The sequence below is a fragment of the Phyllobates terribilis genome, unplaced genomic scaffold (assembly GCF_046119375.1).
Source record: "Phyllobates terribilis strain yellow unplaced genomic scaffold, ASM4611937v1 Scaffold_8__6_contigs__length_399053987, whole genome shotgun sequence".
NCBI lineage: Eukaryota > Metazoa > Chordata > Amphibia > Anura > Dendrobatidae > Phyllobates > Phyllobates terribilis.
This window is the reverse complement of record NW_027362768.1, coordinates 341,426,214-341,449,715: the sequence shown is the minus strand read 5'-3', so window position 1 is coordinate 341,449,715 and position 23,502 is coordinate 341,426,214. Positions and strand designations below refer to the sequence as shown.

At 44.1% G+C, this 23,502-nt stretch overlaps 1 protein-coding gene across 1 annotated transcript; it reads right to left on the bottom strand.

The window, feature by feature from the left end:
* Window positions 1-9,231: 9,231 nt before the first annotated feature.
* On the bottom strand, window positions 9,232-20,453 carry KBTBD8 (kelch repeat and BTB domain containing 8). The gene is made up of 4 exons (XM_073644705.1): window positions 20,374-20,453; window positions 15,771-15,981; window positions 11,088-12,202; window positions 9,232-9,761 (listed from the first exon to the last, which is right to left on the bottom strand). The coding sequence occupies exons 1-4, from the start codon at window positions 20,390-20,392 to the stop codon at window positions 9,301-9,303; spliced, it is 1,806 nt and encodes a 601-aa protein (XP_073500806.1). The 5' UTR covers window positions 20,393-20,453; the 3' UTR covers window positions 9,232-9,300.
* Between the last annotated feature and the right edge of the window lie 3,049 nt (window positions 20,454-23,502).

The following is a 23,502-nucleotide window of genomic DNA, read 5'->3' as shown; positions in this document are numbered from 1 at the left end:
CTTTATGCACTCTAACCTTTTCAGGTGAACTTAATATGACCTTCTCTAAACTTTTGAATGCACAGTGTTTCAGTACATTTTGCACAACTTGCTCTTCTCTAACAAGGAGCTTAATGGCAAAATTCACACCAGGTGTTTGATCCATGAATCAGATAATACATTGTGGGGTTCAATTAGAATTGTTATTGAACAGTCCTCTGCATCACGCTGTTCACATTTTGACGTCATGAGACCAAGACGACACCTAACAATTGATGAACAATACTGGCCGTTGTGGGGCTTCCAGAAGGTCTAACAGAAGCGGCCACTGAGTTAGAGTGTCAGAGTCATCAGCAGGTTGCAACAGAGATACAGAGAAACTGGAAGAGTCACAGAAACGCAGGAAAGTGGGCGTCCTTTGGCCACATCCCGCACTGGTGACCGCTCATGGTGAACGATGCCCTTCGGAACCGGATGATGAATGCCACACAACTCCAGGCACATTTACGGGAAATGAGAAGCACCCAAGTGTCACATCAGACCATTCAAAACCATTAACATCAGCGTGGTCTGCGTGCAAGACGACCTGGAAGGGTACCTGACCACACCACCAGGCACAGGCATCATCATCTTGCATGGGTCATGGAGCATATACGCTGGATGAGGGACCAGTAGGCCTCAATGCTGTTCACTGATGAAAGTTGATTCACGCTGAGCAGAAATGATGGCCACCAACGATGTTGGAGACATCAAGGAGAGCGCTATGCATCAGCCAGTTGTCACCAGACAAGCCTTTGGTGGGGTTACACTGTGGGCCGGTGTGTATAGTCAATACTGAACTACTCTATAATTTGTGACAAGCTCCTACTACTCAAATAACATCATTAATCAAGTCATTGTGTCTCTGCATGAACAACACAGGCCTAATTTCCTCTTCATGGATGACAATGCTCCAGCTCATCCAGGTTGCATCAGTAGGGAACAGCTGCTGGCGACTGGGAGACCTCAAATGGGGCAGCCTGCACTTTCTCCAGACCTGAATCCCTTAGAAAATTTATGGGATCAGCTGAGTTGCCGCGTAGAAGCTCGTAACTCTGTACCCCAGAACCTCAGTGACCTGAGGGCCTCCCTTCAAGAAGAGTGGGATGCCATGCCTCAGCATACAAGAACTCCACTCGTGAACAGCAGGAGACGTCGTTGTCAAGCTGTAATTGATGCTCAAGGCCACATGAAAAGTTATCGAGACTGACATTTTTTTGGAAGGGTATACCCACCACTGTTGTTGGCTTTTGTTTCAATAAAAATTGTTTGAGATGAGGAAATCACCATCGCATGCTTCTGCATAAATGCCCTACTTTCACGATAAAATATTACTGTGGCGTGAACTCATGTTTTCCGTAAATTTCACCCAAAAGCCAAATGTCCCTAACTTTGTGAGTAATATAGAAAAAACAATATTTAAAATAAAAATATATAAGTATTAATATTAAAAAAAATCATAATTTCCTAGATAAAATATATTTTTTTACACACAACTCAATGTTTGTTTTTTTTTTTTTTTTTTTTTTAAAGAATGAAATTCCGATTTTCACTGAAATACTGGCTTTATCTCCAACATTGGAATAGGAAAAGAACTAAATAAAATGAAAAAAAAAAATTATATATATTATTAGTATTATTAGGGACCGCATAGAAAACGTACAAATTGAGTGGTATGAATGGAAACAAACAATGAATGACAGGGGAAAAAAAGTAAATACATAATGTCAAAACAATTTTATTTTTGTAAAAGTAATGACATCAAGAACGCCAACGGGCGCAAGATCGCAATAACACGGTAAAATAAGTTCATGAATCAAAACAAAAAATAAAAATATTTCACATTTGCTGTAACTGCACTACAGTACTCAACACCACACAACTTCTCAGAGCTATGTAAAAAGATTTGTCAAAGACAAAACCTAAAATACATCAGATCAAAAAGTTGATTTTACAAAATGTAAAAAAAAAAAAAAAGTACACATGATTATTGAGCAGGTAGCTCGGCCCAGCATCACTAATCATCTGCAGGAGAGAGTTTGGGGAATTGAGAGAATGAAAACGAACACATTTTTCTAAATAAATATATATAGAATGTGTGTAAATGTGTATATGTGTGTGTATTTTTTTTTTTTATTATTTATTTTAAATTTGGGCCATCTTTTCAACTTCTAAGTAAGCAAGATATGATTTCAAGACAAGTACTCATGTCAAAGCCAAATAAAAAAAATTCTGCATTTTTATTCCCCAAAAAAATTGATCTCAAAAATTTTTTTTTTTTGCCTTTATTAATTTTGCTTTTTTATTTTTTTTATTTTGGGGCATTACTTGGGAAGCCAAAACAAACACTGCACGTATCCCATCACCGTGATATAAATTTTTTGGGGAATAAAACATGCAGATTTTTTTTTTTATTTTGCATGACATTTACAAAACACTGTGAAAATATGGTGTGTGAAGGTGGCCCACAATTGGCCACCGGAAAAAGGTGTACAGAAGCAGAGTGACTGATTTTAATATATCTTACCATCATGAGTTAATATTTGATATTAAGACTGCGTTCACACTTGGTGGATATACTCATGGCTGATCACGGAGCCACTGCCATTCTTGGAACGTCACGTTTAAGAATCACTTAAAGGGAATCTGTCACCAGGTTTTTGCCACCTCATCGAAGAGCAGCTTGATGTCGGGACAGAGACCCAGAGTCCAGGGATGTGTCACTTACTGGGCTGCTTGCTGTAGTTTTGATAAAATGACTTAACAGCAGGAGATCATCATTAGAGAACCTTCTGCCATGTAGTCCTCCATATTCATGAGCTCTGTATAACCCCGCCCCCACCACTGATTGGCAGCATTGTGTGTACATGGACAGAGATCTGCCAGTGTTGTGGGCGGGTCATACAGAGCTCAGCAGTCAGTCAGAGAACTGCTAGAGCTACAGCATGTTACGCTCACGCCCGGACTGACTGGCGTGAGCGTAATTAGTGATCCCACTGCACCATGAACCGAGGAGTGCCTGGAGGGGCGTAACTAAGTATCAACCCAAGGTCGCACGGCGGCTCAGTCGACTCCGTGAACCAAGGAGGAACCGAGCAGAGGGACCAGGTGCTACTCCAGGTCAGACCCCAGTCACAGCTGTTGACCCACACCGGGGAATGCAGGAACAGACAGGTTAGACTGGCATGTAGACAGGTGGGTACTGGCAAACACGGCTGGTATGCAGACAGGTGGGCACTGGCAGGCACGGCTGGCATGCAGACAGGTGGGCACTGGCAGGTAGAAATGCAGGCAGGATAGAGACCTGTACAGACTGGGACACCGGAACGGAGCCGCAGATGCGGCAGACAAGCTGAGCAGAGCAAAACCCGCAGATGCGGCAGACAAGCAGAGCAAAACCGCAGGTGCGGCAAACAAGTGAAGCAGAGCGGAACCGCCGGAGCGGTGAACAAGCAGAGCAGAAGGTGAAGGCAGACAAGACAGGGCTCTGTTCACATGGAAAAGACTGGAAAATACAAGAAGATGGTTAAAACACAGGAGGTAGAAACGGAGGTAGGGAAAGGGGACAAGCAGAACCAGATACACACAAGGTACTTACAATGAAGTAGCGAGTGGACACAAAACTCACAAACAGAAGTACAGAGACAACGAGTTGGAGTTAGGTGCAAGTTCAGACACTGCAAGCAAAGGGAAGGTACAGACAGAGAGAAACAAGTAACGGGCTAGGACACTGTTCAGACAGGAACTGAACCAGGAATAAGATACAGGAACGAGCCTGGGAACTAAGCCCCCAGGGTGGTGGAAACAGACTAGAAGTCACAGGTACAGGAAAAGGCCCTGGGTACTCAGCCCCCAGGGTGGCGGACAGACTAGAGTCAGGACAGGACCTGGCACCTCAGTTGAAAAAGACAAACAGTGAAAGTGTTGCTCAGGCACCTCCTACTGGGTGGAGGGGGTTTAAGTATCCAGTGACTCACAGCAATAGGCTGGGGACGCATTAGGACTGTGCACACGGTAGCTATAAGAAACAAGCAGAAAGCCGCGCCGACGCCCTAAGCAATCAGACAAGAGACATGGACACAGCAGGTACTGGAGCAAAGAGTGCAGCATGGACTGACAGGTAAGATTGCGGTCTTGCATGGTAAGAGGTGGTGCAACATGCAAGCACGCCGCCAGGAATGTTACACAGCAGATGAAACAGTGATTTTATCAAAATGACAACAAGCAGCCTAGTAAGTTATTCATCGCTGGAATCAGGGTCTCGGCCCCTATAATATACTGCACTCAGATGGGATAGCAAAAATCTGGTGAGATTCCCTTTAATTTTGTATGGATTCACTGAAAAAGGTCTATTTTTTGGGCTATAAGAAGCTACCAGGACCTGTACATCATTACATGGATTTTGCAGGTTCTGACTGGCTGAAGGAGACGACACATGGACTTTAAAAACCAAACACCTCCATACACCACACATTTCACAAAGAAATAAAAATACACTATTAGAAAACTGTATTAAAAATAGATTTTATATTTCAGAAACGCCAAATCCACATTTTTTTGCTAACTACTGGACGAAAGTACAATACATTACCATGAGAAAAAAAAAATTAATGCAGCGGGTGAAAAGAAATTTTAGTCCATATACTAAACACACAGCTTAATGTTAGAGGTTCTCAAGGGCATTCTACACACTTTTAACCCAGGACGTTTATAGATCATTAAATCTTCACAAATCCAGAAGGCAAGAACCCGGCTGGGTCAATGGTGGGATTCGATTAAATCGAGTATTCTTCGATGTCCCATGAAAAAAAATTCAAGTACTCCTGATCGATGCCGGCTAAAACTACAGATTGTCCAAAAGCAAAAAAATATATATCATTTCTATACAGCCAGAAATGGGGTTCAGAAAACATCACATCTTAGACAGCATCAGCATTTCAACTTTATATAAGAAAGATAACGGGGGGGGGGGGGGGGGGGGGGGGGGAAGGGGTGGGAGCGGGTTTGGAAGAGGCCTTCCCAAAGACATTTCCTTTTTTAAACATTTTATTTCAATACAGATTCTACAGGGGAAATGAGAGATTACAGGCACGGTTAGAACAAAGTGACGGCTTAGAGTTGCAATAACAAAACAGAACACCATAGGTAATGGTGGCGCTGTTTCTGGAAGAAAATAGCCATGTTTTTTCTAACCTCATTCAACCCATAGGAAAAAAAAAAAAAAACTATATATAAAATACACGACAAATCTGGGTATGCATATGTAATGATCTAAAGAAAACTGATGAGGTATGCGATTTGTCAAGGCTTTTTTTTTTTCTTCTTCACAGTTTTGTTTGTGCAAGACATGGGCATATAGTAATAAAGTATATATGATAATATGCATATAATAAAATGGTAAAAACATGCAAAAGACCAATAAAACACAGATATCTCCCCACGTGGATCGTAGGCTTGCACCAGCAGGATTCACTCAAATATATATAGCACTAGCTTTTGTTTTGTTTTTTCTTTTACGACTTATTGCTCATTAAGCTTCTATTGCGCAATTTATATTTTCAAAAATTACAGTTGATTATTTTTAAATTTATAAAGTTTCAAGTACGATAATCCCTCATTCCTGTGCTTAGTTGTACAAGTTCCTGGACCTGTGTAAACATGGTAACGATCAGTCTTTTTGTTAACTGACCATGTGTGGCCAAAAAATTAAAAATTTGTGGCAGCACATCTTCCAGCAAAACGCAATGTGCTGCCGATAATTTGAAAATTCTACATAGTCTTGACGATCATTCCTCCCTGTACAGTTTGCACTGTCCCACTTAAAAGGGACTCAAACGTGTTAGGGCGACGCTCAAAATCTTAGTGTAAAGGGACCGGCAGCCAGTTTCATGAATCCAACATTCACGGTACAAACAGAGATCTCCGGATCTGAATGCAACAGCCCAATATAGGCTTATAATGCTGTCAGGAGACGTGAAGCAGGCCCAGACCGTGAATATTAAAGGTGTTATACCGGCTTTAGTAGACCGGCCCAGACCGTGAATATTGAAGGTGTTATACCGGCTTTAGTAGACCGGCCCAGACCGTGAATATTGAAGGTGTTATACCGGCTTTAGTAGACCGGCCCAGACCGTGAATATTGAAGGTGTTATACCGGCTTTAGTAGACTGGCCCAGACCGTGAATATTGAAGGTGTTAAAAGAGGCTTTAGTAGAATTTTTGGTTTAGCGTAAAAACAACACAAAACTGACTGTTGCCAAGTTTACTGTTTTTTCCCCCTACCTGAAGACAGTTAAAAATAAAAAAAAAAAAAAAAGTCGGCTTGTTTGTAAAATAAAAAGGTTGCATTCAACATAACTTTTTGTAAGAGTCAAGGTGGCTCTGGTGACATGGCCTTTTATTATCTTATCTTGCCAAGGTAGCCATGTAGGAATCCAGGTTTACCGGTGTTGGCCTAGGGTTCTTTTTACATGCACCAAATCGTGCCCCGAGCTTCAGTGGACGACTGCTCAAGTATTTCCCAACGACAGCAATGTGGCGGCAAAAAGATAGAAGCAGGTTTATCTAAAAATTACAGTCATGGATGGACACAGAACTGAGCACAAAGCTACTTTTCAAGTGAGGAGTTAACCAATACGTGAACTCCGAGAAGATTTACTAGGACATCCTATTCTGAGCATCAAAAAAAAGGACGTCAAACAGAATGGATGTCAAAACAAACAAAAAAACATGGCAAGGACCAGGTGTCCTAAGTTAAGCATGGTATATTTTCGTAGATATCTGGAGAGGGCAGCATACAAAAGTCTTGTCAAGCCAATAAATAAAGTCACTGTAGTTGGCTTCTCCTAGCACCTATGTTCATAACCTGTTGTACATGGCCCCCAGCAGCTTTGGTGACAAATCTCAGGGGGTAGGTTGGTGGGTTAACTCGTCCTAATGCTGTGCAATAAAGTTTTATATACAGAGTCTCGGGGACTATTTTGTGTCTTCTAACACAAATATGAAAAGCAAATCTAAGAGTAAGATAGTCGATTGCAATATACACTGTATTTATATAAATGTACAATTTTTTAGGGTAATGCCATATACAGACTGGGAAAGATAAGCTACTCAAAAACTTTTTTTTTTTTTTTTTTAAATTGAGAAGGGGAGTAAGCTCCTGCTGACATCCAAAGTGGCAGCTAATCTCCTCTGGGATCAACAGGATCAGATATTGAAATTCAATGTCTCCCCCACCCACCACATACATTAGATGGTCCGCTGGTTGTGCTGAAATTGGTGGGTCCTGTCAACATTTTGTGGGGGGGGGGCTTTGAAAGGGCTATTCTGTGTCATCCAGAGCCGTTGATGTTACACGATCATCGGGTATTGTGCACAAGTCCGATCCTAATGAATAGTACAATAGCGCGAACGTCTTGACAGGTCCCAACGTCATCGAAAGTGAGCGGCTCTGGACGGCGCCGGGTTAACCCTTTTTTAACTCCCATATACAAAGCAAAGGAAGTAATTGGTTTATCAGAAAAAGGGAGGGCAATGTAACCCAATGTCGAACAGGAACCTTTCATGAAGAATTTGACTTGTTCTCTCCTGTGGCGTGGCTCATTTTAAATTGGTAGGAAAAATAAATAAAATTTAGCACCAATTTTTACGGCTACAGCTCGCTTTTCAAGTCGGCATTGTTAGTGTAAGGGCTTCCGCAGCTCGTGTACGACTGTACTAAATGACTCCAGATGTACCAGCAATTAAAAAGGATAAAAGTATTTTTTTTCATAGAAAAAAAAAAAAAAAAAAAATAGTTTCCATAATGATATAAAGTCTGCTTGATTCATCTATTTTTCTATAACCTAAAATGAAGATGTAAAAGATCTAAATGTCTCTTTGAAATCTATTCTGAAAATATACTTAAGTTTAATTCTTTATTTACAGATAATATATAATAAAAAAAACAAAACCGCCGCCTGCTTACAGTACTCAGTTAAAAAAAAAAAAAAAAAAAAAAAAAAAAAAAAAACAATTATTCTAGATTTGGTCTTCTAGTTTTACTTTTTTTTACTTTTAAAAAGATAGCACCATTTAAATACAAAAAAAAAGCATGTAAACAAATTAAGACCCATCATACCATGTGCTTTTTTCCAAAAACTGAGAAATTGAAAAAAAAAAAATCTATGTGTATATTCAGTAATCTAACAAGGTAAAACCAAAACACTGAAAGAAGCGTTAAAAACAGCCAAAAAAACATCAAGCCTTGAAAACAGATAGCGCATGAATTACAGCCTCGAGGATGATGGAGAGTATTGCGGCACTCCGGAAGCTGTCCACACAGGGAAAAAAAATAAAAGGGTAAATCGAGAAGGATTGATCTCTAGTGTTTTTTTTTTGTGAGTTTTATTTATTCTAGAATTATAAATAAATCAGAAAGGGTTAAAAAGGGGGAAGAAAGACACAAAGCCTAGTGATATTGCCTCAGATATTACCCGTATTAAGTCTTCAAAACTTTAAAAAGATGCAGTACCACTTCGACATATTGTGCCGCGGTGTAGCGATGAAGGCACTCCAACATGTAACATCCTCTGCATCATATAGAAGAAAAAAAAAGAAAAAAAAAAATATCATTAAATATAATGCAGAAGACCATTCTTATCGAGCTCTTTCCACAGCAAACCTACACAAAAAAAAAAGTTGCAAAAAAAAAAAAAAAAAAAAAAGGGACAGCAAAAATATTTTCACCGTGTAAAGAAGTTGGATACCAGAAACCCAAATAGTTAAGAAAAACTCCAAAATCTTACAGAATACACAACGAAATTTCCTCAATTAGAGCTAAAAAAATCAATTGGAACTGTCCCCATAAAAAGCACCGTACCTCGAGTGCCCGCATTCTCCACCAATTTTTTTTTTTTTGTCGTAGGTTTGCTTGCGCTCTAGTGCATAGATATCTTGGTTCCTCTAAAGCAATCAATAAATTACTTTAAAAACAATTCCTACCTACAAAAATACGACGACAGAATGACATGGTCACATGTACACCATGAAAACAATGCTGATAATTGCACTTTGTAAACTCAGGTTTCACTGAAATACAGTGGTGAGAAACAAAAAAAAAAAAAAAACAAAACTAGCTGCAATCCAACAGCAACCTTAAAAAAGCACCCATCCACAAGTACAGGAAGCGGTCCACACACATTAAATACTGACAAGTAGTTTTTGTTTCTTTAAAAAAGAAAAAAAAAAAAAAAGTCGTCTTTCTTCCCGTCGGTAGCCAAAAGTAAAAGCTGCCTAAAAAGTTTACAAAACTTTCTGAAGACACTGGGGATAGAGTTTAGCAACTGCACATTCGAAGTGACGGCCGAGGTCCCACAGCCTCTCTGGACTCTCGTACACTTTTTTCCAACTGTCTGACGCCTCGTCGTATTGATACAGGGAGTTTTTTCGACTGGTTCGGAAGACGAACTCTTCCACGCTGACTTGGGTGGCGCGAACGAACAGGTGGAGTTTACCCTTTAAGACCAAAAGTTTGATGTACGGATTCGAAGACTGTTCACATGGAAGATCCATCTTCCTAGTCCAACTGTTCTGCTCGATGTCGTAGGCCTCCACGGTGAGCACGCGATGGTTGCCTCGGATGCCAGCTACATAGTAGATGGAATCTTTGTATACAGCCGCCATCCCCTGGACTCGAGGGACCGTCATGGGAGTCAGGTAGCACCAGTAATCTTTGGGAGGATCGTAGCACAAAAACACGTCTCCTACGTTGAAAGAAAGGGAAGAAAAGCCAACGATAAACAAAAGTCATGTTATAACATCCAAGTTAGACCTCATTCAGACATCTGTTTTTATTTCCATCAGTGATTTTCTTGTATGCCAAGCAAGGAAAAAAAAAAAAAAAAAAAAAAAAAAAAAAAAAAAAGGATCCAGTGATAAAGAGGTTTTCTGACACTGACATGGATCCAATGCTCCAGAAGTGACATCTGCTCAGTTTGAAAGTCAGCAAGACCACTGCAGCCTGTGATTGACAGGAAGAACGCATCATCGGATGTTTTTCTGATCACGCATTCTGGTCAACCACCCGCTGCAGCAGTCCTGTTCAATGCCGAACTGCCACTCCTGCGATGTCAATCACTAGTACTGTTCCTTCAGATATAGCATGCATTGGATCCATGTCAGTGTCAGACAACTTTAACCCCTTCACGCTGTGGAATTTTTTTTTAGTTTTTTTTCCCCCTCCCCTTCTTCCAAGAGCTAGATAGCAATAGTTTGGAATTTTATGAAAGCAACAATACCAAATGAGTACTTTGATTTTGTTTTATTTTTAATGGGGCAAAAGGGGGGAGGTGGGTGTGATTTGAACTTAAAAATTTCTCAGATTTTTAAAAATATATATTTTTAACTGTATTAACATAGTCCCCTTAGGGGACTTGAGGCTGCGAATGTCTGATCACTTTACTACACATAGCAGTGCCTTAGCAATTGTAATGACGGGCATAGAGACCATCAGCAAACCCCCTGTCATGAAAACCCATTGGTGTCTCGCGATCACGTCCCGGGAGCGCCGATGGGTTGGAGGAATGACCCACCCCCCTGCCGGCGCGTGTTAAATGGTGCTTTCAGAGATTGACAGTGGGATTTAACAGGTCAACAGCCGCAGGCAGAGCTCCACTCCACTGTTGGCTGATAGAGGCACATGATGGCCGATTAAATAAGCCATCATGTGAGGGGAAGGATGCGGGCTTGGCGTGTGAGCCCGCACCAAAGGCAGGGAGCCGGCATATTAAGTACCAGTATGTCATGTCGGTAAGGGGTTAAAGGATTACCATAGGACTTCACTCCGATCCCGGCCATTATATAAGGGCATCAGCTTTACGTTACTGCTGCTGAGTGTGATCCAGCAGAGAGAGTAGGTAAAGATACACTAATGGTAAAGCAGATACGGACACTGTGCGCAAGTGATTGAATTGAAGGATGCACGTTTTACATAAAGAATTTCTTAGTAGACCAACATTTTGAAAGACCCATACATAAGCTCAGCAACCTCCCTCTCCACCCCCTTTAACCTTTGTATCGCCATATCTTACCCTGTAGGATGTATATCTTGTCCTTATACTCGACAGCGCTATGAAACTCCATTGCGACAGGCATTAAACTCACAGCCGTCCAACAGTTGTCTCTGACATCGTAGCACTCGACGGACTTTAGCGGGTTGCGGCCATCCCCTTCGTACACGCGCCCCCCTATTGCGTATTGCTTACCACAGCAATGAACCAGTTTGCAACCTATCCGTGCCCTCAGCAGCGGCGCCTTGGCCAGCCACCTATTGTTCGAATGGTCGTATAACCAGAAATCACTTTCGGCTCTGTGGTCTATGCAGACGTCGTTGTTACTTGGTTTGTAGCCCCCCGCGATGTAAAGTTCGTTATCTGGCGTCACAAGGATCCCGACTTCCCGCAAGTCTCCGGGGGGTTTGCATAGTTTATAGACTTTTCCGGTGAGAGTGTCCAGACAAGGCACAGTTTGCTTCTTCCCTGAGTGTTTGCTGGCGGCTTCGAAGCAGATAATCATTTCCGAAGCGGTCATGCCAAGACGTCGGTTACAGCAATTGGCACTAAGCTTTCCCTTTTCTATATGGTTTTTAGGCATTGCCTGTGCAAACATTGGAGGGATCTTTTCCACAAATTGTTCTTCCATAAGAGGCATACGGACGCATTTGGCAAATATCTCTGGAAGATGCGTTTCTCTCTCGGCCTGGTCGTGCTCGAACCAACTGATGATGCTGTCGTACACGTGCTCCTCCTTGTCCACGTCCAGGTCGTCGCTGTCCAGGATACCGATGAGCTGATCTTTCCTCAGGTGCAGAAACTCCTGCTCTTTGGTGACGTACAGGAACTTTTTACGGATGTATTCTTGAGACTTGTCCTTAAGTTCCTGGTGACCGTAGTGATCGGCAAAAATAAATACACCTATACAGTTCTGGGGGTCCAAGCGGCTGATCATGTATTGAGCGCACTGGTCCTGGAGGGAAGGGATCTGGAAGATGCTCGCTGCGGTGAACAGAGCCTGGACGTTGGCCTCGGTCAGCTGGACTCGGGAGGTGTATGCATAGTTCAGGACCAGCTGCATCGAATCCGCTTCGATTCCCACTAACCGGACCTCCTTCTGTGTGCTCTCTGTAAGGCCGCTAGTGAACATGGATCTGCCGAGGGGAAGAGAAGAGAGAAATTAAATAAAAAGTCCAATAAATTACACTGACATGAGGTGAGAAGTATGGAGACTACTGGCCGTGCACTAGAAATGATGAACAACTGCAGGTGTAAAGCATACATGTCCGCTGACCGCTTTATAATGGTTCGGAATTTTATGTAGCATAAGTTTTTAACGGCACAATTTTGTATGTGTGCATATACAACCCCTGGCAAAAGTTATGGAATCACCGGGCTCGGAGGATGTTCATTCAGTTGTTTAATGTTGTTGAAAAAAAGCAGATCACAGACATGGCACAAAACTAAAGTCATTTCAAATGGCAACTTTATGGCTTTAAGAAACACTAAAAGAAATCAAGATTAAAAATGTGGTACTCAGTAAAGGTAATTTTTTTTTTTCAGACCAAGTAGAGGGAAAAAAAAAATATGGAATCACTCAATTCAGAGGAAAAAATTATGGAATCATGAAAAACACACACACAAAAGAACACTCCAATACATCACTAGTATTTTTTTGCACCACTTCTGGCTTTAATAATAGCTTGCAGTCTCTGAGGAATGGACTTAATGAGTGACAAACAGTACTCTTCATCAATCTGGCTCCAACTTTCTCTGATTGCTGTTGCCAGATCAGCTTTGCATGTTGGAGCCTTGTCATGGACCATTTTCTTCAACTTCCACCAAAGATTTTCAATTGGATTGAGATCCGGACTATTTGCAGGCCATGACATTGACCTCATGTGTCTTCTTTCAAGGAATGTTTTCACAGTTTTTGCTCTATGGCAGGATGCATTATCATCTTGAAAAATGATGTCATCCCCAAACATCCTTTCACCTTTCAATTGATGGGATGAGAAAACTGTCCAAAATATCAATGTAAACTTGGGCATTTATTGAAGATGTAATGACAGCCATCTCCCCAGTGGCTTTACCTGACATGCAGCCCCATATCATCAATAACTGTGGAAATTTGCATGTTCTCTTCATGCAGTCATCTTTATAAATCTCATTGGAACGGCACCAAACAAAAGTTCCAGCATCATCACCTTGCCCAATGCAGATTCGCGATTCATCACTGAATATGACTTTCATCCAGTCATCCACAGTCCACGATTGCTTTTCCTTAGCCCATTGTAACCTTGTTTCTTTTTGTGTTTAGGTGTTAATGACGGCTTATGTTTAGCTTTTCTGTATGTAAATCCCATTTCCTTTAGGAGGTTTCTTACAGTTCGGTCACAGACATTGACTCCAGTTTCCTCCCATTCGTTCCTCATTTGTTTTGTTGTGCATTTCCTGTTTTGGAGACATATTGCTTTAAGTTTCCGGTCTTGACGCATTGATGTCTTCCTTGGTCAACCAGTATGTTTGCCTTTAACAACCTTCCCATGTTGTTTGTATTTGGTCCAGATTTTAGACACAGCTGACTGTGAACAACCAACATCTTTTGCAACATTGCATGATGATTTACCTTCTTTTAAGAGTTTGATAATCCTCTCCTTTGTTTCAATTGACATCTCTCATGTTGGAGCCATGATTCATGTCAGTCCACTTGGTGCAACAGCTCTCCAAGGTGTGATCACTCCTTTTTAGATGCAGACTAACAAGCAGATCTAATTTGATGCAGGTGTTAGTTTCGGAAATGAAAATTTACATGGCGATTCCATAATTTTTTCCCTCAGAATTGAGTGATTCCATAATCTTTTCCTTATGCTTGGTCTGAAAAAAAAATTACCCTTACTGAGTACCACATTTTTAATCTTGATTTCTTTAAGTGTTTCTTAAAGCCCTAAAGTTGCCATTTGAAATTACTTTAGCTTTGTGCCATGTCTGATCTGCTTTTTTTAAACAACTGAATGAACATCCTCCGAGCCCGGTGATTCCATAATTTTTGCCAGGGGCTATGGAGAATAGAATATACTTATGAAATGTATACTGACATATATTAAAGGGGTATTCCCATCTCCAAGATCCTATCCCAATATGTAGTAGGTATAGTAATATTGGCAAATATCTCCAATTAGAAATGTAGTATAGTATTTTTGATTCGCTATGTCTCTTACCTCATTTTCAGGCCTCGCAGGACCTTAGGTATCCATGGTTATGTCCACTGATAAAGTCACAGTTAGTTAGCTGGTTGCTTGTGGTTGTAACCATGGATACCTAAGGTCCTGCGATGCCTGCACATGAGGAAAGAGACAGAGCGAATCAAAAATACTATACTACATTTCTAATTGGAGATATTTGCTAATATTACTATACCTACTACATATTGGGATAGGATGTTGGAGATGGGAATACCCCTTTAAGTATACACTCCCTGACAGAAGTTATGTCGCTTATCCATGTTATGCAAATAAAAGCTTATAACCTGACGTTAAATTCATTCATTGGTTTTATAAATTACTCTTTTGAAAGCTGAAACCCTCCCAAATTTGGTTAGGCTAAGAAAATAAATTGGCATCAATGCTGAAATATTGATCATTTAATGAACACAGGGAGTGTATACACACACCAATGCAGACTTAGAGAGGATCTTTCACCAATTTGATAGTGTTAAACTGGCCACATCATGGAACAGCAGCTACAGAGTGGAGTTAGACATCTTAACCCCCCCCCCTCCCCATTTCTCCTCTCCATTGTGGAGATATTCGCTTGTAAGATTTCGGTTATAATTTTTCTTGTGTGGTGTAATGATAGACAATCTTAGTTCAGGCAGTCAGTGTGGGGCAGAGCTGAGTGTGATTACAAACACCTCCAGGTTTCATCTCATGGCAGTCAGTGTGTAAGAGCTGAGTATGATTACAAACACCTCCATCTTTTACCTCAGGCAGTCAGTGTGGGGCAGAGCCAAGTGTGATTACAAACAACTCCAGGTTTCATCTCATGGCAGTCAGTGTGAAATGAGGGGAAAGCCAACAACATTATGAAAAGCGCTACAGAGGATTTTATAATCACACTCAGCAAAGCTTTACTCTCTCACTCACTGACTGCAATAAGATGAAAGTGTAATCTCCACAGCTACTGAACAGACATGACTGATCATGGCTGTCAATCTTTACACCTCCCGGAAAAAAAAACAAAAAAAAACCTGTTCTGACTTTCCAGGGGCATGTCCTTTATTTCCCTGCATGACACCTCCTGCTTATGTTTGAATGGCTTCATATACTGAAAAAAACAAAAGTACATATAACCCAAAGACTCAGGTAATGCCCCATTGGGCTTATAAATCAGAATCTACTCTCCATAAAGGAGACTAAAAATAAATACACGTTTTATCAGCTCGGCAGCTGCTAGTCCATGATGTGGCCGGTTTAGCCAGCAAAAATGGTGAAAGATCCTCTACGTGAGGCTGCGGTTACAAACTACAAACAATCCGTGTAGTCTTGTTACTTCTTCCACTACAGACCGGAGGATTCTTATTTCTAGGAGACGTTGTGGGGCGCTTGAGCTAACCCCATGTCTACCATTACTGTCTGGACTACTTTTGGTCAGGATCCACAACTCTCAGTCCACATTAATGGCCCCAGATTGCTTTACCTCGGCTTCCGCTGGTCACTTTACCTGAAGTACGGACTGATTGCTGCAAGAACGTTCCGGTGGCAAGAAAAGTGTTTCCCGTGATCCACTTCTACGTCGATGTCGGTCAGCTGGCCTTCGTCGTACATCGCTTTAAGCTGCTGGAGAACGCTGCAGGCGTGGTAAGGATCCATCCCGCCACTGACTGGACTGGACGAAGAGACTCCATTCTGTGTTTGTAAAAACTTGGCTACTTCTGAAAAAAGATGAAATGTGAAGGAGAGAACAGTCGTCTTTTACAGATACAAAATTGTACATATGAGCAGATTTGGTAGTCAGGGAACAAGATGGACCTCTCGGCATGGGACAGGGCCCTTCATTTGTTATGTCCCCCACTAGTCAGACCCTGAATGTCTATCCCACCGATCGAAGGTTAAAAAACAAAAACAAACCCCCAACCCTTTATTCTGTGTGATGCAAGGGGAAGCTAAAGCAAACCAGATTCATCTAATGTATGTCAGCAGGGCTGGCCAACCAACCGATAGTCCGGAATATTCTCCGCCTGCAGATGTCAGGAAACAGAAGGATCAGACATGCTGAATTTCAGCATGCACAGTCATTTGTTCTGAAGGAAGATAAAGGCAATCTGGTTGCGACTCTCGCTATTGAGAACCCACACACCTTCAGGGTCAGGGGAAATGGTCATTGGCTTAAAAAGGGACCCCAGGACTGATTGATAACTTATGCTAATAGGTCATCAGTATATATCAGATCGGGAGAATTTGACACCCACTAATCAGTAGCAGATCCCGTGGGAGCCGAATATAAACAGTGTCCAATGCCAGAACAACAAATCTCCATACACCATGCAGTGGCCGTTCTCGGTACTGCAGCTCCACTCCTATTAAAGTTAACATGATCAGAGCTGCAGTACCCGAGATCTGTCACTACAGTGTATGGCGCCAAGCTGTCCCGGGTCTACACACTGAGGACATCCGGCCTCTGTGGGACCTGATTGGTGGAGGTGCCGAGTGTTAGCCCCCATCGGTCTGATATTAATAGAGTATGGCTGACAATAGCCTGTATTTTATAATGGGTAGAGGGTAATAAGCCACTGCCAGATACAAAGGTGTTATAAAACAGGCATCATTTTATTTTCTACTGGGGAAGGAAGAGTCAGGACCACCCTACACACTTCATCTAAGGTCTTTGATACTTTGAGAACATGTGGAGGGTGATGCCCGTCCTGACTGGTGACACTTTTTTGCTCCATTACTGCAGGATAAAGACTAATCACAGAAATCACATCAGAAAATTTTTGGACACCATGTGAAACCTAGGAGGTGCCGGTCTTTGCACTTGTATATGCTACAGTCCTGAGATAGTGTGAATAAAGGACACAAGGAGGAGGATAATCCACTGCCACACACCACTGGCGCTGCTTATCTCATCGAGGAACAAGAGTTTGCACGGGCCTCATTCCAACATGTTCGATCCTTGACCCCGACATCAAGAGTCTGGCAAAGTGACTGCCTTGGTTATCTGTAGAGCGGCTCAAAATCAGGGGCCAGCAAATCTAGTAGGTGCAAAGCTCCCCCCCTCTCCCCAACAAGAAGGACATTGCAGCACCCTATGCAGAAATAAAGCCCATTTTGGCTGAAAGGATATATCACCGATATACAAACATGATGATTAGACATCAGACTATCGGCCACCCGCCTTGGTCTAGTCCACACATGTGAAACTCTGACCTGTGGGCCAAATGTGGCCTGCTGGGCAATTTTATTTGGCCCGCGACACCAGAACCACCTCCCCTGCATGTATTCTGTATGGGGGGACTGCGTGGGGCCCATTATTCTGTATGGGGCGGGGGGCAACAACTGCGAGGGGCCCATTATTCTATATTTGGGAGGGAGGGGGGGGGGGGGAAACTGCGAGGGGCCCATTATTCTGTATAGTGGTTGGCCCGCAACACCAGAACCACCACCCCTGCGTGTATTCTGTATGGGGGGGGGGGGAGACTGCGTGGGGCCCATTATTCAGTATGGGGGGGGGGGGGGGGAATGACGACTGTGTAGAGCCCACTATTTTGTATGGGGTGGGAGTGGGGGAGAAGGGATGACTGCATGGGGCCCATTATTCTGTATGGGGGGGGGGGGAAATGACGACTGTGTAGAGACCACTATTTTGTATGGGGTGGGAGCAGGGGAGAAGGGATGACTGCATGGGGCCCATTATTCTGTATGGGGGGGGGGGACAAGGATGACTGAATGGGGCCCATTATTCTGTATGGGGGGGGGGGGATGACTGCATGGGGCCCATTATTCTGTATTGGGGGGGGGGGGGGAGAGAGAAAGGATGACTGCATGAGGCCCATTATTCTGTATTGGGGGGGGGGGGGGGGAGAGAAAGGATGACTGCATGAGGCCCATTATTCTGTATGGGGGGGGGGGGGGGAACAAGGATGACTGCATGGGGCCCATTATTCTGTATGGGGGGGGGGATGACTACATGGGGCCCATTATTCTGTATTTGGGGGGGGGGGGGAGAGAAAGGATGACTGCATGGGGCCCATTATTCTCTATGGGGGGGGGGGGGGAGAGAAAGGATGACTGCATGGGGCCCATTATTCTGCATGGGGGGGGGGGATTGACTACATGGGGCCCATTATTCTGTATGGGGGGGGGGATGACTACATGGGGCCCATTATTCTGTATGGGGGGGGGGGAAGAGAGAAAGGATACATAACATAGTAACAGTTTGTAAAGCCGAATAAAGACTTGCGTCCATCAAGTTCGACCTGTTGGCTGCATGGGGCCCATTATTCTGTATGGTGGGGGGGGGGAGAGAGAAAGGATGACTGCATGGAGCCCATTATTCTGTATGGGGGGGGGGGTGACTGCATGGGGCCCATTACTCTGTATGGGGGGAGAAGGCTGCATGGTGCCCATTATTCAGTATGGGGGGAGAAGGCTGCATGGTGCCCATTATTCAGTATGGGGGGGGTGACTGCATGGGGCCCATTATTCTGTATGGGGGGGGAATCAAGGATGACTGAATGGGGCCCATTATTCTGTACGAGGGGAGGGGGTGACTGCATGGGGCCCATTATTCTGTATGGGGGGGGGGGGATGACTGCATGGGGCCCATTACTCTGTATGGGGGGAGAAGGCTGCATGGGGCCCATTATTCAGTATGGGGGGGGAGGGAATCAAGGATGACTGAATGGGGCCCATTATTCTGTATGGGGGGGGGGGGGGGAAGGAAGGATGACTGCATGGGGCCCATTATTCTGTATGGGGGGGGGGGGAGAAAGGATGACTGCATGGGGCCCATTAATCTGTATGGGGGGGTGGGAGAAGGCTGCATGGGGCCCATTATTCTGTATGGGGGGGTGACTGCATGGTGCCCATTATTCTATATGGGGAGGGGGGGGGAGAAAGGAAGACTGCGTGAGGCCCATTATTCTGTATGGGGGGGGCCCATTATACTGTATAGTAGTTGGCCCGCGACTTTGTCCAAGTTTTTCATTTTGACCCTCTGTGTGTTGGAGTTTGACATCCCTGGTCTAGTCGGAAGGTCTAACTGCACATCTATGAACTATCATTAATAAATTTATCTCCACGCACAGAATATCACTGGTATCGGCAGCACATCTCCTATACACCTGGAACAACGAGCTGCCCAAAATGAGAATTTTAAAAAGGGCTTGTCTCAAGTTTTTAAATAGATTAAATTACTGTAACAGAAAAAAAAATGCAACTTTGAGTTTACCTCTTATTAAAAATCCTCTTGATTCTCACAAACAGAGGGATTTTTAATGCCGTAGTTTACAGCTCATTGCCTGGGTTCCCAGCCACCGCTGCAGTTATCAGAAGGTGGCTGGTTGCCTAGGTAAGGAGCATGTACCGCTGGTAGACTATGTTTTTTGAGCTTGCGAGCGCTGCTCTGAAGCCGTCGAGCTTTAGTGTCTCCGCGCTCGTCCGAGGTAAAGCTCTCTGTGCACGGCTTGGACCAGCGGTGCGGCCATGCTGCTAGTCCGAGCTGTCAATCTTCAAGAGCGCACGGCCTCCTGACAAGAAGGAAGCAGGAAGGTAGAGGAGCGGAATGCTCTTGAAGAAAGAGCAGATCACTCCTTTATGGAAGCAAAGCCGTACCAGACAGGGGGCGCTCCTCCTTTCTGCTGACGGCTTCAGGCGGGGGATGGGATGGAGGGCGTCATGTGACGGCGGTTGGCGCAGCTCCGGCCCAATACGGGAATCACGGCGGCCATTAAAAAAAGCAGTTTACAAGTAGCGGACAACCCCTTTAAGGGTGAGAAGCAGCAACGCACATACACAACGCATCATCAACATAGGGGTCCAGCAGCGTTCCCATATGGGCGACCATTTGCCGCTGTCGCCCACGAAACTTGTCGATAAAGTTTTACACGATTTGCACTGGTCATATCCGTCACCATAGATACAGCGCCCTATTACTACTCATATCACCCCAATCACCTGCAATGTTATCTGGGAAGTGAATGTAACCATAGGGAAAGTGTGCAAACAGGTATAGCACAGCCTACTGGGGGATTCCCCCTATATAGAGGTATATCAAGGGGATACGACCCCCCCAAAATCAGAGCCGAAGCCCCCAAATAACCCACCTCCTCCCTGCGCAGCCATTCTCCTCCTCCGGCTCCAGCTTGAGTACAAAACGTCACTTACTTCCTTTAGAAAGCCCGGATGTTCCCCGCCAGCCAATCACAAAGTGCCCCTGTCAGCGCCGCCGTCATTCTATTGGTTACTTTAGCGCAAAGGACGCCGGGAAGTGTAGTTCCTGTCATCAGCAGTAGGCGGAGCTAAGCCCGGTGTTTTGTGTGACGTGTCATCAGCAGCTGGGAGAGGAATGCCGGGACTTGTAGTTCGACAGGGGGAGGAGGAGGGAGAGCGCAGAGGGCGCTAGATGGATGCAGCTGAGTCAGCTGGGATAACGGGTCACCCCGGGGTCATAATGCTACATGCCGCCCCTGTACAGTCACCAGTGCAGTCTGTAATTAACCCCTTACCTCCATGGCCAATATTCAATTTTGCGCTTTCGTTTTTTCTTTTTCCCTCCGTTTCTTTTAACTTTATTTTCTGTTATTCACTTGACTGGAAACTTGGATAGTTTTTTTTATTTTTATTTACGTGGTTATAAAAAGCGTAGTGGTCATTTTCAAAGACCCGTAACATTTTTATTTGTCCGTCCATGGCGCTGTTTGTAGAGCGCCGAACTGGGGTCTTTATTGGTATCATTTTGGGCTACAATGTGACTTTTTGACCAAAAAAATGCAGTTTTGGCTTTTCGATTTTTTTTTTGATTTTTTTTTACTTCAAAGGTTAAATAATTTTGCATTTTAATTGATTAGACTTTTATGGATATAAAAATACAAAATAATGTTTTTTTAAATTTATTTTTAAACTGGAGAATGGAGGGAGTGACTGTGACCTGTAGATATTTTTTTATTTTGAAAGCTATAAAACTTTTTTTTTATATACTTTTTTTTATTTACTGTATTGTTCTGTGAAATGTGGCACCCCAGGTAATTATTTATTTATTTTACTCACTTACATAGTGCCATTAATTCCACAGCACTTTACAGACATCATCATCACTGTCCCCATTGGGGCTCACAATCTACATTCCCTATCAGTATGTCTTTGGAGTGTGGGAGGAAACCGGAGAACCCGGAGGAAACCCACACAAACACGGGGAGAACATACAAACTCCTTGCAGATGTTGTCCTTGGTGGGATTTGCCCCCAGGACCCCAGTGGAGTAATCATTCGGTACAATGCTGCAATCTCAATATCATAAGATGTTTCCATATAGCCTCAGACTAAAGCAATGTGCCCACAATGCAGAAATGCTCCGGATTTTTCCTGAGCGTTTCAGCATCTCCCTGGCAGAAAAAACACATGCGGATTGTACATGCAGATTGTGCATTCTTTTTTCCGGCCAGGGACATGCGGAAGTGAAGCGTTCTTCACTTGCATTTCCACATGCGGGTTGTCAAGCACTTTCCAAGCGATTTTAGCATCACTTGGAAAGCGCTTGACAACTTGGTCACACTATATTAATCCATGCAAATGATGTCGGCGGTCGCGTGACCCTTCACATGACTAAATGACGTCATGGCAGGTCCTTTTTAGACCATCGCGATCTGGCGGCAAGCCAAGACGCATCGCCATGGAGACCAAGGGCCATCAGAAGGTGAGTATAATGTATATTTCTCAATACGCCTTCCAAGACAGCATTGGAGGATGTTTCCCACGCCCTATTGGGGGACAGGAACATAGAGAGATTAAAAGCCCCTCCCCACCGTCAATCCCCAGTGTTTTCCTGTCCCCCTTGGGGCATGGAGAGATCCTGCAGTGCTGTCGGGCCGGCAGGGCAGCGCTGTATTTCCTTTACCTGTGTGCCGGGCAGTGGTCGGTTGGGGTGCTCCCTCCTCCCTCCTTGCTGCTCCCCTTTGGGGGACTACCCTGGCTTCCTGCGCCCCACTGAGGGTAAAGCAGGCCAGGGGATCGTTCATGCCGGAGGCCGCTCCTGCCCTCCGGCATCTCCTCTTTCCTGGAGCGCGGACGTTGCCGCGCGCACGGGCATCCCCGGTTGACGTCACTGCGGTCCCATCACTCTGGTCGGGGCGTTCCACGTGGGACGCTGAATGACAGGACCATCAAGGCCCATACCAAACCTGGATTGGCCATTAAAGTGACCGGAAAGGGGAGGAGACTGAGGTCCCTTGCTGGGAGGCACGGTTTTATTTAAAACCCGCCTGAAGACACCAAAAGGTAAGGCTATTCCCACCATATTCCCACTATGGAAGGTGATAAATCCGGTACCCCTGCATCTGCAGAGCCCAGCATGCCCTCGGCTACAGTGAGTAGTACCTGGGTGGTCACTATGGGGTTATCTCGGCCTCCTTTTAGATGACAATAGATCTCCCCTCCTTCTATTTCACACAGTTCCCCTTCTCTTCCCCTTTCTTAGGAAGACAAGGCCCCCGCTTCTAAGAAGGATAAAGACCAGCCCCGTAGATGTGGCATCTGTACAAAAAAGCTGTCCTCATCCTATAAGAAGAAGTTGTGTCAGCCCTGTACGGATAAAATAATTAGAGAAGAAAACCCCTCACTGATCGAGGAGCTTAGATCACTGGTTAGACAGGAGGTCCAGGCCTCCTTTGCTGCCCTGCCTGTCTATTCCTCCTCCAGGCCCTCTCCCCCTAAGAAGAGGAAGATCCAAGAATTGGACTCAGATGAGGTCTCTATGGACGCTAGTAGCTTAGCCTCTGATGATTTTGAGAAATTGGCATCCGTAGGGCCTGCCAAAGCAGTAGAAACCGGTAGATATTATTTTTCCTCGGACAACTTAGAGGAACTTACTGGACGCTGTTAGAGGCACTATGGGGCTGGAAGAAGTGGAGGTTCCCTGTTCTGTTCAGGACGAGATGTTTAGGGGTCTTAAAACCAAGAAACAGACTGGGTTTCCAGTCCATGAGGTAATTAGGGATCTTATCCGACAGGAATGGGAATCCCCTGAAAATCGCCTCACCACCCCTTCGGAATTAAAACATAGGTTTCCGTTAGAGGGTGAAGGTTTTGAATGGGAAATCCCTAAGGTGGACATCCAGGTGGCTAGGGTAGTGAGGAAAACCTCACTTGCCTTTGAGGACTCGTCCCAATTAAAGGATCCTTTGGACCGCAAAATGGAAAGCGTCCTTAAAAAATCATGGGAAACCTCTGCCTCTCTCA